The sequence below is a fragment of the Neoarius graeffei genome, chromosome 7 (assembly GCF_027579695.1).
Source record: "Neoarius graeffei isolate fNeoGra1 chromosome 7, fNeoGra1.pri, whole genome shotgun sequence".
Classification (NCBI taxonomy): domain Eukaryota; kingdom Metazoa; phylum Chordata; class Actinopteri; order Siluriformes; family Ariidae; genus Neoarius; species Neoarius graeffei.
In genome coordinates, this window is record NC_083575.1 from 73419060 (window position 1) to 73435304 (window position 16245).

Consider the following 16245-nt stretch of genomic DNA (forward strand, 5'->3'; position numbering starts at 1 on the left):
CCTGTTTGAAAATTACTTTCTACCCAAACAATCTGCATATTCTGACCAATGAAGATGGAGAATTCAGCAGTGCTGTGGTCTAATTAACAAGTATGTCAGTGAATTCTAGCATTCATACACCACTTACCCTTCACATTATGAAGAACCTGACTGGTGCAAGTGTACACAAAGCTCACTTCTGTTTTACAAATGCCTCCAAGATTTAATGTGATCTTATCCATTTCATTATTTTACAGTGAGTCAGCATACACTGGAGTTCATGGTACACTGCGAATTTAACAGATGAACATGTTCTGGTGTTGAATCATAACTGGATTTTCTTCCATCTGGTTCAAACATATTGCTCTGTTTTTGTCCGGAGAAAAATTCAAGAGGTAGAATGGTGTTTGCAATTTCTGAAATCTTAAAGCAGACCAAGTTTACAGGGAATAATTAAGGCACCAAACCAATAAAGAGAAAAGCACCGTGTGTCTTTTACAACTTCAAACTCTGTTCACATCCTTGCTTATCCACACAAGGGCAAAAATATCATATCATGATACTTAGACACCTTCATGATACACAGTATGATTTTGCTAACAAACCAGGCCAACACAATCCATTATATGCTCAGAAATCTTTGTCTGCAGCATTTAATGAAGGAAAAAAGAGGGAGAAATGAAACAACTGGTACAAAATAATGTCCAGTCACTTACATTTCAGAGTAACAATGGAGGTATAAAAGCACTGACACCTTACTGATATAGACAAAAAGTGTATCATGATGTTATTATATCAAGATATCATATTGCCCGTTCCTCCTCCACACTGTAGTTTGGAGTCACTATGCTCAAACACTTTTTGTCATTGTCTAATAATTACTAAATTGGACTTATCGGATTTCACTTATCCAACCATTTTTACCAAGCGTACAGATTGTGTGTGAATAGTTGCACTTTTTGATCACAATGCAAGTGATCAGATCAGATTTTTTCCCCTCCTTATACTCCCCCACAGGAAGCTGACTGCTGATGTGTCCTGAGATTGCAAATCCAGGCAAAACGCTTCCCACAGCGATTACACACAAAGGGTTTTTCTCCCGTATGAACTCTCTGATGCTTCTTCAGATTTCCTGCTTCTGTAAAGAGCTTCCCACAGGTCTCGCACTTGAAAGGCTTCTCTCCAGTGTGGATGCGTTGATGAGCTTCTAAGTTAGACTGCCCAGTAAAAGCCTTTCCACAGTACCTACAGATATAACTTTTCCTTTTGCCCTTCTCCATGCGTCTTGGAAGCGGTAGCCCAGCGAGAGAAACCCCAGGATGTGATAAGTTTGGAATAGCCTGAGTGAGATTTGCTCGGTTTGCTGCATCTAATCGAGTCCTGTTGAAGTGACTGAACTGCTGAGTATGGGCTTGACTTGAAGGAGTGACTGTGCTCCACTCTGCCTCCACCCTATGAAGCTCTCTGGCATCCTGAAGCCTATTTGATGCAGCTCCTTTGTGCCTTCCCCTTACAGATACTGGTCCTGGCTGTACCAGAACACAGTCTTGGTCTTGCTCTACCTCCACAATATAAGAACAAGATGGCTGACTGTCAGAAGGGCTATTTGCAGCCCATCGTGGAAAAGAAGTCTCCAGCTCCTTCGCTCTCTCATACGCCAAACTATTCGTTCCTAGCACATCGACAGACACTACTGTTTTTCTCTCAGCATTCTGGTTTGAAAGTGAGATATTGCTGTTCTCATCCGGCCCTTGGAGATGAGACTGGGAATTCGGAATATCCCACACTTTGACTTCTTTCTGAGGAAGAACTGGCTCACGTGAACACAGAGACCCAGCAGTCTGGGAGTCTACCACATCTGGATAACAGGAGAAACACATCAGTAATGTTGCTTATCTTAAACACTTTCTTGCAAACATCTGCTCTCCTTTATACACCAGTGAAACAATAAAAAAAATTAAGAAATCAATTATTTAAAGTTGTTTTAGGTCACTAAATGAAATTGGTGACGAAAGAAACTTTTTCCCCCCTATTATCATTTCACAAATATCTTACTCACTCTGTATAGTAATCTGCATGTCAGTTGACTGACTGGAAGTTCCTTGGTGTTCTTCTTGAAGTCTACTTTTTTCACCTTTCACAAGGGATGACTCCAGCTCATGAGACTGAAAGCAACAAAACAATCAATAACCCAAACAAAAACCCTAAAAGGATTCATACAACTACTTTTTGATATTGAGGAAAAAATGAACTTGGCATTATGTGGATTCTGTACATGTGCGGAAGAGCACAGCATACTTGTGTTGTACTTGAGAACAGTCTTGGTCTCGTCTTGAAATCGACTGTATTTTTACTCGGTCTTGTCTCGGACATAGAGACTCAGGATTTTATTTCAAGACTGGTCAAGACCACAACTGTGGGGATTTCACAAAATTACCCATGCATTGTCTGATTTATTGGTCAACATCATTACTGTGATTGGATGCAAAACTTCCTGCTTCAAATGCAACCAATAACATGACTCCTTGCCAATTCGTAGTTTCTGTTACTGTTAATGGCAGTCACCCCTCCCCCCACACACTGGTCTGGTCCTGGTCTTGACTCGGTCTCACCCTGCCTTTGATCTTGTCTCATTTTTGATACACTCTGGTCTCAGTCATGACAACAACACTACAGCACACTGATGGAAGAGCAAGGCTGATGCCTACATTGTGATTTTATCACTATATTATTTAAACTGACCTCTGGTGCACTGAGGGCTAATGTGAGCTGTGCAGGCGAGGAAGAGACTCCGTTTCCACAGACATCTGTACTGGACTCCACAAATCCTGAGGAGTAAACAAAACCTCAAAGTTACAACAGAGTGCCATTTGTTTTTTTTCTTCTTCTTTTCCTTCTCTCTTTTATAAAAAGGAAGATATTTAATTTATAGTAACATAACAGTTAATATACCAGTAGTGACCCATTTACGATATTTCATCACTTCTCTTCACTCGCCTTGACTCACCGTCTTGCAGGGTCATGCCACCATGTGTCTGGCTTTCTTGCTCCTCCAGCTCTGAATGCTCTTCCTTGATGAACAGCACATCTGGCTCTTCATCATCTGTCTTTTGGTGCTATAGTGCAGATACACACAAAGTCTGAGCATTACCACAGACTCCTGATAGAACATATACAAATACAATCCATGCAACAGCCCATTAAGTAGGTGTTGGTGTGTTACATATTTGCTTAGTGCCATGTTGTAAAGCATTTTGAAAAAAAAATAAATCCATAAGACAGGATCAGACTCCAGAGATGCATAGTAATGGAGCAAAGTTTTTTTTAGTATGTTGCAAATTAAATTACTGTGTAGCAATCATCATCATCATCATCATCATCAGGTAAATACATTAGATAATCAGCATAAGGTAAAAGTGAGTTTTTTTTGGGAAACAACTGAACAGAGAAGGGAGAAAAAAAAACATGCATATATCATTTCATTCACCAGTATGTAGTTTATAGTACACTTCTAGTATAGAGCTAGCAGTCTACTGTTAGCTAATTAAAGGTTGCAGTGGAAGGTTCATGTTTTGTGGTTCTGTTGTGTGGACAGGCGTACAGTTTATTGTACAATCCGTTATTTTTGCTTAACACTTGTCTCTCTTCACATTTTGCTCCCAGTTAATGTTTCTACAAAAATCATATGGCTGCAGATGTTTACACAGAGATCCAGATCCAGAAACACACAATAATACCCATGCTCAGATGTTTCTCCAAAGGAGCATTTTATTGAATATTGACCACTGAATAAAGCCAGTGTTTACTGATAATCTTTGCTAGTAGCAAAATAGTTGTGATTTCATGTTACAAGTACTTTTTGGTTGACTAAGAGGTATTCTACAAAGCAGAATTTCTCAGGTAGATAAAGTAAAAGAAAAACACCATTAGAGATCCCCCTTCTTACTACTTCTCCTATTAAATAGTCTCGAGTTTCAGCTGAAGCTATTTGGATAACACTACCAACCTTGTCATACAGGTAACAATTTTGGGGGAAAGAAAAAAACAACAAAAAAACATTTCTACAAAATCATTTAAACTAACATTTTCCCCCTGAAAGGAGCAAACAAAGGTACTGATCAATCAAAGTTTATTTTGGAGTCATACAATTCCAAATAGCTGCCACTAAAACCACTTCTATCTGGGCATGGCAGTAACTATAGATCCACATTTTGGGTACTTAGTTCAGCTGAGTAAATAAAAATAAATAGGTGAACCCCACTTAAAATCAAGCAGTACAGACTGTAAAATACTTGGATGGACCAAATTCAGAGCTGATGTTTCTCATCAATATTCCAGATGTCTGTAACAATATACTATAAACAACCCAGAGGTGCATGCAGCTTGATCCATCTACATGTCCATAAGTCATTTTGGTCAGTTTTTGATTGGCCCGAGGGACAGTAGTTCCTCTGCTGTGAGCATATCAGGATGGTATTTTTGCTGATGGGTTTTGAGGTTTCGTATCCAGGCAAATGCCTTCCCGCACTGGGTGCAGCTGTAGGGACGCTCCCCTGTATGAACTTTCTGGTGCTTCTTCAGGTTTCCAGCCTCAGCAAAGAGCTTCCCGCAGGTCATGCAGCGGAACGGCTTCTCGCCCGTGTGGATTCTTTGGTGGATCTCCACCTTCTTGGGGCGATTGAAAGCTTTTCCACAATATTTGCATGTAAAGAGTTTCTCATTGTGAGCTCGCTCATGTCTTGCTTGTCCAATTCTTGGCTGGTATCGACTAATGCCCTTGGCATGTTGCCAGCTGTCCACTTCTGGTATAATTGAAGATGTTGATGCCACCACTGGAAAGTCACTGGTCAGCCGTGATAGGCTGGATGAGGGCATGTTATAATTATTATGGTGCTCTATTGTTGTGGAAGGGTACTTCTGCAAAGTCTGGTGCATTATTGATTTCTTATTGCTGTCCCAAACAGTGACGTCATCCCCTTCCTCTGCAGACTCCACCTCTATGATCTCTGGTTTCTGTGGGAGATGCTCAGGTTGGCTCTCAATTTTGTCACTCATCATGTAAGAATAAGATGGCTGCTGTGGGTCCACATCGTCACCCCCTTGCATAAATAGCTCCCCCAAAGGAGCGCACTCCCCACTTACACCAAACTCTGCCTGTCCCTGTCCTCCCAAGGGTTCCTGGGATAACCCCTCAGCGTTCTCAAATTGTGGCTCAGATTTAAGCACTTTGTCAGATCCACTGACCTCCAAAGCCTCGTGCTGTGTCCTGGAGTTCTGACCATCCACTTTATCCACTTTAGCAGCACCATAATCTGCCTCCACAGCCTCACACACAGGTTCTGCAACTCCTGAGAAACAGTGGGAGATAGAGGTTTATAGATTATAACCATACATGCTTCTGTGTAACAGTTTTTAATATTTATCATGTAATGTCTTATTTCTATTTTCTCTATGGCTTTATTCCTTTTAAACACTATTGGTTTTCTGTTTTGTTTTTTAAAATCACAGAAAGCTCTAAATGTCAGTTTTAAACAATAACTATTATTATACATACAGGACCCCCCATGGAATAAAAACGTGTTCTATTCCCTTCTAGTGAGTTTCATTCATTTGGTTTGATAGCACGCAATATTGTTAGTATACCGCTTATCCTATGTGTATTATGTCACTGTACCCAATGGAGAATAAGCGTTGAATATGGCTTACAATATTGCATGGTCGTCAAGACAACATAATGTCACATGTCGGAGCTGATGCGAATATTCAATGAGAGAGTTTTCTGCTGCGCATGCGCAGAAGCATTTCTTTGTTCGCCAGCGGCGCCCATAGCCTTTGACTTTGTACATTGGATTGACAGAACACTGAATTACACTGGATCAGAATTAGCATTGGACGTTGGTAAGAAATCCCCGTTCTTAACTTTTTGTAAAATCTATAATTGTTCCATCAAATGTGTATGTATAATAATAATAAAAAAATTTGGCTGGCTTTTTTTCATGGTATATCAGATATATTCCATTCACCTAGCATGATATTAGAAGACAAGCTCAATATCATGCTAGCTGAATGGAATATATCTGATACCACTCAATGCCAGCCAATATTATTTAAATATTTATAAATGGCAATAAAATCTTTAATCCATCTACTCACCATCTTCTCGAATGAATAGTTGTTGCTGTGTGTGGCTCTCGTCAGATGTCTCAGCCTTAACAAGTACAGCGTTTGGTCCAGCCTGGCTGGAGTCTTCATGCTTTTGGGAGAAAACACCAGAAACTGAACTACAAGGTTTCATAACAGATTACAGATGTAAGACTTCTCTTTAATCAGCTGATGATGACATGAATCACATGCCTTATGGTGTTTTATATTTAGAGTCCAATACATTTTGGTGATTTCTTTATGTAAACAAACCTGACTCAACTCCTCAGTTCATGACTAACTAAGTAAGTATGTTTGAGCATGAAAATCATTCAAAGTATTTTGAACTCCTGTTGGTCTCCCTGGGTAAATCCAAGCCAAAAAGGCCCAATATATAGAAAATTGGTTGCAGCAATATTTAAATTTTAATGGTGGAAGTTACTAATGAAAATATGTAAATCTAAATTAGTTTTCAAAATTTCAGCTTTCTAGACTCAGAGGTTTTTTTTTTTAAATGTATTTATGCCATTTTGAAAAATTACTAAATTAAGACCAGAACATACCCCCTAAATCCTCGCCAGGGATTTTTGGGATTTTAACTGCATTTTTCTCAGCTTCTAGGCTACAGAGAGGTTTGAAATTTGATAAATTAACTCTCTACATGTTGCTAATCTGGAAGGAAAACATACAGCCACCTATCTAAAAAATCCTGGCCATAAGTATTTCCTAAAAATTAAGAAAAACACACGTGCGAGTGGGGTTTAGGGCCCTAAAAATACTAGAAAACAAATGTATTCATCTCCTGTCACTACCTGGTCTTATTATAAACCAGATTGCCTGGTCACTTATATAATGGGAGCTCTCTAGATAGAATATTTACAGAAATATGGCAGATTCAATTACATACCCCACAAAAAGTATCATATCTTTAAGACCCTGAATGGAAATGAAGCACAGGTAGCACAGGTCTGCAACTTGGTAAATAGTTTCATCAATCCAATCACTATAAACAGGTGAAGTGTCATCTCGTTGTTATTTGTACATCGTCTTTTTTCAATCCCAAATAATCTATTTTTAATGCCCTCGAATTTATTGTTTGTGTATTTAGAGGAGTCATTTTTTAATATAGATTCTAATTGGTGATCAATCAAGGATATAGTATTTTCTGTATGAAGAAGTCTCAGATGTTATTAAAGGTTATTAGCATTGAATTCTGCAAATGCTTTCACAATTTTTGTTTTACTTTGAGGGCTAAGCTTATACGGTCATGCCCTTCTATTTGTGCCTGGTGCTGGGACCAAACACATTTTGGTCTATGTTATTAAGAAACTAGCCGTTAGTTCTATTTATTGAGTTCCAGCACCAAAAGTTCGTTACACGTACTATCTACACTCCAGACTACAAGTTTGGATCTTTGAACAGGAGCAAATGTTAAAGATCACTCAGATCTGAAAACAGAAAGGAAATATCATCAAATAAAAAGTGATATAATTTATATACATGTATTTTAAAATACTCGTGTATACATGATCTATGGAAAATTATAAATACTGATATAGTCTCTGTCAGAAATGCAACTGTAAACAGACAATACAGTGGCGATGTAGCTTACAGCAGGTTATGGTCGCTGAACTGCTGGTTGTCCAGGTGGTGCTCTGAAAACAGTGTGGGCTTTATAGATAATTGGGCTAATTTTGAGGGCACTGCTGGCCTGTTAGGGTGGGATGGTATCCATCCCACTCGAGAAGGTGCTGCTCTCGTTTCTTGCAACATAGGTCATAGTCTCAGAACAGCCCTAGTTAATTTTTGACAATCCAGAGCCAAGGCCAGGGAGCAGACGAACAGGCTAAACCGACTGTCTGCTAGCTGCACAGAGTCGTCACTCAGGGTCCACTACATCGAGATTGTGTCTGTTCCCCGAGCTCAACAAAAAGGTAGAAATACTCAAGAGTGTTTGTTCCAGTAACCTAATCAATATAAAATTAGATCATACTGACTGTACAGCCGCTGCCAGCACCTTTGATCTAAAGGTGGGGCTATTAAATATTAGATCTCTTACATCTAAAGCACTAATGGTTAATGAACTCACTACTGAGCAGGAGTTTAATGTACTGTGTTTAACAGAAATATGGATTAAACCAAATGAATATATAGCATTAAATGAAGCGAGTCCTCCTGGATACAGTTACATACACCAGCCTCGTCTAACTGGCAGAGGAGGAGGCGTCGCGGTTATTTATAATGATTATCTGGGTGTAACACACAAACCTGGTTATAAATTTAATACATTTGAAGTTCTTCATACCAGTATAATGTATGTAGCCTTGAAAAATAAGTCTACCCAGTTAATTCCGTTACTTATTATTTACAGGCCCCCGGGGCCATATTCTGAGTTTCTTTCTGAATTTGCAGATTTTCTCTCAGACCTGGTTATTTCCTTAGACAAAGCTTTAGTTGTTGGAGATTTTAATATTCACTTCGATAACCCAGAAGACCCTTTGAAAACAGTGTCTGTGTCCATTTTAGATTCAGTAGGGATTAATCAGAATGTCATAGGACCGACCCATAATGGTGGTTACACCCTCAATCTAATACTAACATTCGGGTTAAACATAGAAAATATAGTCACACTTCCACAGTCTGAAGTTCTCAGATCATTATCTCATCTCATTCAAAATATGTCTGAGTAATAATATACACACCTCACCACACTATTGTATTAAACAGACATTCATATCAACTACTGCACAGAGCTTTATAAATGATCTCCCAGAATTATCAACTTTGACTGGGTCACTGTCAGCCCCTGCAGAACTTGATCAGGCAACTGAATGCTTAGAGTCAACGTTCTGCTATACTTTAGATAATGTAGCTTCTCTTAAAAGGAAAATGATCAGAGAGAAAAAATTAGCACCCTGGTATAATGATGACACTTGCACTTTAAAACAGACCACTCAAAAATTAGAACGTAAATGGCGTCAAACAAAATTGGTAGCGTTCAAATTAGCGTGGAAGGAGAGCTTCCTGAAGTATAGAAAACCTCTTAGTGCTGCTAGATCAACATATCTCTCCTCCCTAATAGAAGATAACAAAAATAATCCTAGATTCCTATTTAATACTTTAGCAAAATTAACCAGGAATAAGTCCACTATAGACACATGCACACCTGCAGTATGTAGTAGCAACGATTTCATGAATTTTTTTAATGACAAAATTGAGAATATCTGACAAAAATTCAAACTACTAATTTAAGGTCAGACAATGTAAGTGACCCTGTAGTTAACAATATAACTGTATCAGATCAGCAGTTAGAATGTTTTACTCCCCTTAGAGAAATTGAATTACTTTCATTAATCTCTGCATCAAAAGCCTCAGCTTGCGTACTAGATCCCTTACCTACACGTCTATTCAAACAGATAATACCTAAAGTAATTGAACCACTTCTAAAAATAACAAATTCTTCTCTTAGGACCAGCTATGTACCCAAATCCTTTAAACTAACAGTTATCAAACCCCTGATTAAAAAACCTGACCTTGACCCCTGTCAGCTGTCCAATTATCGGCCAATATCAAACCTCCCCTTTATCTCCAAGATCCTTGAAAAAGCTGTGGCACAGCAGTTATGCTCATATTTACACAGGAATAACATCCATGAAATGTATCAGTCAGGATTTACACCTCATCATAGCACAGAGACAGCTCTGGTTAAAGTAGTAAACGACCTACTGTTGGCGTCTGATCAGGGCTGTGTCTCGCTGCTTGTGTTGCTTGACCTTAGTGCAGCATTTGATACCACTGATCATTCCATTCTTCTGGATAGACTAGAAAATGTTGTGGGAGTTAAGGGAACGGCCTTCTCCTGGCTCAGCTCTTATTTAACTGATCGCTATCAGTATGTTGATGTAAATGGTGATTTTTCTAGACATACTGAGGTAAAGCTTGGTGTTCCACAAGGTTCTGTCTTGGGTCCACTGAGATATATATGTGTATGTATGTGTGTGTGTTACCTCTGGTTTGCTAACTTTGGGACTGCGGTTGTCATGAACAGTTTTGCACTCAAGTTTCCATTAATGAAGAGTTATAACATCAACGAAACTGACTTCATGTTAAAACTGTTGTTATAGTCATGTTGTCTGTTGCTGTCCAGGTGAGGATTGGTTCCCTTTTGGGTCTGGGTCCTCTCGAGGTTTCTTCCTCGTGTCGTTTGGGGGAGTTTTTCCTTGCTACCGTCACCCGTTACTCATTGGGGATAGATTAGGGATAAAATTGGCTCATGTCTTGGGTCATTCAGATTCTGTAAAGCTGCTTTGAGACAATGTCTATTGTTAAAAGCGCTATACAAACAAACTTGACAATACACCCAATATCAGTCAGGAAAAACATATGAATAGGAGAGTGCTGCATCTGTGATCTTAAATTACTTTTTCACGGTCAAGTATATAGTTATTTGTGAACTGTAGAGTACATGTAACAGCAAAAACAAATTCGAGGGCATTAAAAATGGATGATTTGGGATTGGAAAAAAGAGAACGATGCACAAATAACAAGATGACACTTCATATGTTTGTGGTGATTTAATTAATGAAACTATTTACCAAGTTGCAGACCTGTGCTACCTGTGCTTCATTTCCATTCATGGTCTTAAAGATATGATACTTTTTGTGGGGTATGTAATTGAATCTGCCATATTTCTGTAAATATTCTATCTGGAGAGCTCCCATTATATAAAAGTGACCAGTCAATCTGGTTTATAATAAGACCAGGTAGTGATAGGAGATGAATACATTTGTTTTCTAGTATTTTCAGGGCTCTCAACCCCATTCGCGAGTGCGTTTTTCTTAATTTTTAGCATTTTTAGGAAGTGCCTATGGCCAGGATTTTCTAGATAGAAGGCTCCGTTTTCCTTCCATATTAGCAACATATGGAGTGTTAATTTACCAAATTTCAAACCTCTGTGTAGCCTAGAAGCTGAGAAAAATGCATTTAAAACCTCAAATACCTGGCAAGGATTTGGGGGTACATTCTGGTCTAATTTCAGTAATTTTCAAAATGACCTAGTTCATTAAATACACAGAATAGGGCCCCGAATTTTTTTCAGTTCATATTTCACCAGTATCTATTACCATAAGCTCTCAGAAAGAAAATTAAATTTGGTGCTGCAACCACCATCTGGTCATTTGGCATGGACCTACCCCCTTGTTAAATATACACATTACACGCCACTGACAGAGTATCAGTGGCTAATCAGAAACCATTCCATACTAAAAAAAAAAAAAAAACATACATGCATCTATATTGCTGTCCTGTGCACAGACCTAGACTGTGCACAGGACAGCAACAATATTTCTGTTATGCACACAAATGTTAAAATTAATTAAACTCCCTAACTAAATTTTACACTGGTGGAAACATAGTTCTGTTCATACAAATCCTGTAGTCTTGCATACATACTTAGTCTTTACGGTGTTACTACAGACTCAGCGAGATATATATGAGTGATTCCACGCTTATGGGTACTGAAATGGGGACATGAACTTATTCACCTAAAACCATTTCTTTTTTTACCATCAGGTCACAAAACATGTAATCTTTAATGAATGATATGTTAAAAGATAACTTTAATTTTCTGAGATATAATAAAAACATATTTATATGCCAAAGTCAAGCCTATGAGTTCCAAAATGATGTCTGTTACATTACTTCTGTTACGATTGTCCATCTCGCGTCTGTTACAAATTAATTACAATCTAGCTCTATACCATGTTAATCTTATTGAAAGAATGTGTATGTTTATTCTACTACACATGTTTATTAATTATATTTGCTAAAACATCACCTTCCTATGTTTCAAAAAGTAATTCTACATTGTTAAAATTGAGAATATATATGTCCACAACACTTCTGTTACGTTCTGACTTTGGCATATAAATATGTTTTTATTACATCTCAGAAAATTAAAGTTATCTTTTAACATATCATTCATTAAAGATTACATGTTTTGTGACCTGATGGTAAAAAAAAGAAATGGTTTTAGGTGAATTTTTAAAAATAAGTTCATGTCCCCATTTCAGTACCCATAAGCGTGGAATCACTCATATATATATATATATATATATATATATATATATATATATATATACACACACAAAATTACAATAGATTTAAGGAGTACCAGTGAGGTGTATGGATTTGGAGAAACCATCATTTCATACATAATGCAGTCTAGTTATATATGGGTAGTTCTTTGGTAACAGAATTACATTCATAGCAAAATGTGTTAAGTTTTTTTTAGCTTCAGCACTCAAGACAATGGTATTAAATAAAAAATTCACACTGTATGAGGCATCTTTTGATACGAAAAAAAGCATAGAGAAACTGCCTATGTTTAACTCTGAACGCAAAATCTTTTATGAGGAAAGAAAAAAGTCAGTAATGGAACTACATCAGAAAAAAACTGAGCTTTCATTTCTTAAAATTCAAACCAAGATTTCTCTGAAGCGACATTGCTATAATTGGGGTGATGATTTTTAAATATGGTTTTCAGTACATTTTGCCTTGGATTCCATACTTTAGCAATATCACTGAGCTGACAAGTTAAGGCAATCTTAACGATTTCATAATTTGGCCCCTCTGCTGAAGAATTACCCCTATACACCCACAACAGGCTTCATCCACAGTTTTGTTATGCTTCATGCAGATTAGCTAACCAGGTGTTTGTACAGGTTGTGTGCTTGCTTACCCCATTCTCATCATGTTTGATGACTGGATGCCCAATTGGCACGTCTACACTGGAAGGTTCCTCATCTCTCCAAACATCCTCGTTTAACTGCCTCCCGAAGAGTTCATCTTGATTTGGAAAAATATCTTGGAACAGAAAAACAAAATGCAACAAGATTCAATGAACATACCGCATTTAATGTGTATTTACATGGAAAATACACCTCTGTAAAAACATTGCAAATTCTTGTACCACGGCGTTGCTTAATTCTTAAATCTGACTGGTTAGAAGGCGTCAACTACATTTCTACAAGTGGCAATAATGCCAACTGCAAGGCAAATCATAGGTTTATACTGTACTACCATATTATGGTTTCTATAGTAACAACTTAATTACAAGGACTTGTATGGCGAACAAATAAAACAAGGCTAATAACAAATTATGTATAATCGTTAATATAGTGAAGCCACTTTGTAAGGGTCAGGAAGTTTCAGAGTACTGCAAAGTCTTCAGGACAGAAGATAACACGACGAACTGCATTTTTAACTTTGAGACAGAGAGTGAGAGAGAGAGAGAGAGAGAGAGAGAGAGACAGACAGACAGACAGACCGAGAGCAAGAGGGACAGACCAACAAACAGAGAGCAAGGGACAGACACACAGAGAGAGAGACGGACACAGAGACAGACGGACACACAGAGCGAGAGAGACAGACAGACGGACACAGCAAGAGAGAGACACAGACGGACGGACAGAGCGAGACAGACGGACAGACACAGCGAGACAGACGGACGGACAGACACAGCGAGACAGACGGACGGACAGACACAGCGAGACAGACGGACGGACAGACACAGCGAGACAGACGGACGGACAGACACAGCGAGACAGACGGACGGACAGGCACAGCGAGACAGACGGACGGACAGGCACAGCGAGACAGACGGACGGACAGGCACAGCGAGACAGACAGACAGACAGGCACAGCGAGACAGACAGACAGACAGGCACAGCGAGACAGACAGACAGACAGGCACAGCGAGACAGACAGACAGACAGGCACAGCGAGACAGACAGACAGACAGGCACAGCGAGACAGACAGACAGACAGGCACAGCGAGACAGACAGACAGACAGGCACAGCGAGACAGACAGACAGACAGGCACAGCGAGACAGACAGACAGACAGGCACAGCGAGACAGACAGACAGACAGGCACAGCGAGACAGACAGACAGACAGGCACAGCGAGACAGACAGACAGACAGGCACAGCGAGACAGACAGACAGACACAGCGAGACAGACAGACAGACACAGCGAGACAGACAGAGAGAGATGGAGATTGGTGAAGGAATTACATTTATGAAGATAGTAACAGGAATTAACTTGTCATTCCACAGCTTTAACTGTAACTATAAACGGATAAGAAGCTCCATTAATAAGTTACAGAACCCCTAAAATGCTGAAGGGTGATGTATATATTTTATTTTGTGCACACACATTATTTAAATGACCTGTGTGCATAAGATAACTTGTAAGAACAAGAGTAGATAATATCCTTGTGCACACAAGATAAAAAAAAGCAGCTTTCAGGACTTTAGGGGCTAACTAATCCATTAACAAATTAAAAAAAGTAACTGTTGTAAAATTGCTGTGGTATAAGAGGAATAAAACACTTCAAGATGATTATTACTGGAAATTAATCGACTTCGAGGTGGTTGTTGTCCCCCATATAGCAGAGCAAGTGGTGCCCATGCGTTATTCCGTCCAGATATCGCGGTACCTACCAGCAACAGGAGCTCTGTATTTGTCTGATGAGAGATTTGCGCTCACTTGGACTCGGCTGGAGCGATTTCCTGAGCTTTCTCGGATTCTCCTTTCGGCGTAACCTCGGGCCATTCGCAGCTCCATCAGATGAAGTTTCCTCTTCAGGGCCTTGTTTTCGCGCTGGCACTGAGACATCTGCAGATTAATCACCGCGTAGTCATCGTCCACCAGTTTACAGATTTCTGCCACGGCTGCGTTCGCCAGGACCTCCATGATGGAGGCAAGCTGAGTCTGAAAGGCCAGACGGTTCGACATAATGAAAGACACCAGAAACGACACGCAAACGTCGTTTCCTTCACTGTGCGCGAAAAGTAGCCGTTTCGATTGTATCCCTTTTGATGTGTGTATATATTTATATATTAAAAAAAAAAGACCGGACAGGGAGTTGATGATAAAATGTAACCGTATTGTTGCAACACCGTCGTCGTTGTTGCCGTTTGCCGGTGACGTCACGAGCACTTCCGGCTGCCCTGTAGAAGTGACGTCGGGGAGCCACGTGATATCTACAGTCTCACTACAGGAAGGAATCCATTTCTGAAAGCACAGTAGTGTCAAAGTGGTCATAGAAATAGACAATAATTATGTAGATTTTTGTTTGGCTGCTAAGAGGATGTAGATGTAAGTGTGCCTCAGAAAAACCAATGCAATGATGTGCAAAATTCCAAATAAAAAGCCTGTAGTACCTTTAAAAAGCTAGAATGAATCTCTGATATGCTGTATTCTAAGTTTAGGCCCTGGTCACACAACAGCTTGTGATGGGTTTGCGAATACCTGGAAATGAAAAATTGGTAGCGTCATCACCAATTGCACCAATTGTGCAATACACCACAATTGTTCTCTAAGCTTCACGAATTGTTTTTTGTTGTGTCTCCACCTCATGAGTGGCCAAAAACATCACGAAAAAATTTCAATGCATGCGAAAATATTGCCACCGAATTTCATTGCATGCATTGAAATTTGGTGGCGATATTTTCGTTGGCAAACTAAGCAACAAATACTCGTAGATGGGTTTGGGAATACTTCCCGAAGCACAGGGAACCTTCTTCAAGCCTCTTGAGAAAGAAAGAAAGAAAGAAAGAAAGAACAACTTTATTCATCATATACTTGTGAAATTCCTCTCTACATTTAACCCATCTGAAGCAGTGAACACACATACCCAGAGCAGTGGGCAGCTATGCTAACAGCGCCCAGGGAGCAGTTGGGAGTTAGGTGCCTCACTCAAGGGCACCTCAGCCCAAGGCCATCCCATATTAACCTAACCACACGTCTTTGAACTGTGGGGGAAACCGGAGGAAACCCATGCAGACACGGGAAGAACATGCTAACTCGCCCCCACAAGCCGCTGGGCTCGAACTCAGAACCTTCTTGTTGTGAGGCCACTGTGCTAACCACTTGCACGACCTTGAGATGTATTTGTATTGAATCCATGTCCCTGATGCTTGTGGGAGCCTCATCAACACACTGGTTTGGTATAGCCTAACTTCTGCTGAGACTTTAAAAAGTGCATTTACATTCGGGGATCCTTCGGAACGCGTTTTGCGTGCAATTGAGACCCAGTTGTGATGGGAAGCATCTGATACTA

The 16245-nt window shown here is 39.5% G+C and overlaps 1 protein-coding gene across 1 annotated transcript; it reads right to left on the reverse strand.

Annotated features, from left to right (window-relative positions):
• Nucleotides 1–197: 197 nt before the first annotated feature.
• On the reverse strand, nt 198–15538 carry si:ch211-89o9.6 (zinc finger protein sens). The gene is made up of 9 exons (XM_060926391.1): nt 15347–15538; nt 14624–15197; nt 12860–12984; nt 6133–6232; nt 5224–5327; nt 2987–3095; nt 2722–2807; nt 2039–2144; nt 198–1837 (listed from the first exon to the last, which is right to left on the reverse strand). The coding sequence occupies exons 2-9, from the start codon at nt 14916–14918 to the stop codon at nt 981–983; spliced, it is 1782 nt and encodes a 593-aa protein (XP_060782374.1). The 5' UTR covers nt 14919–15197; nt 15347–15538; the 3' UTR covers nt 198–980.
• Between the last annotated feature and the right edge of the window lie 707 nt (nt 15539–16245).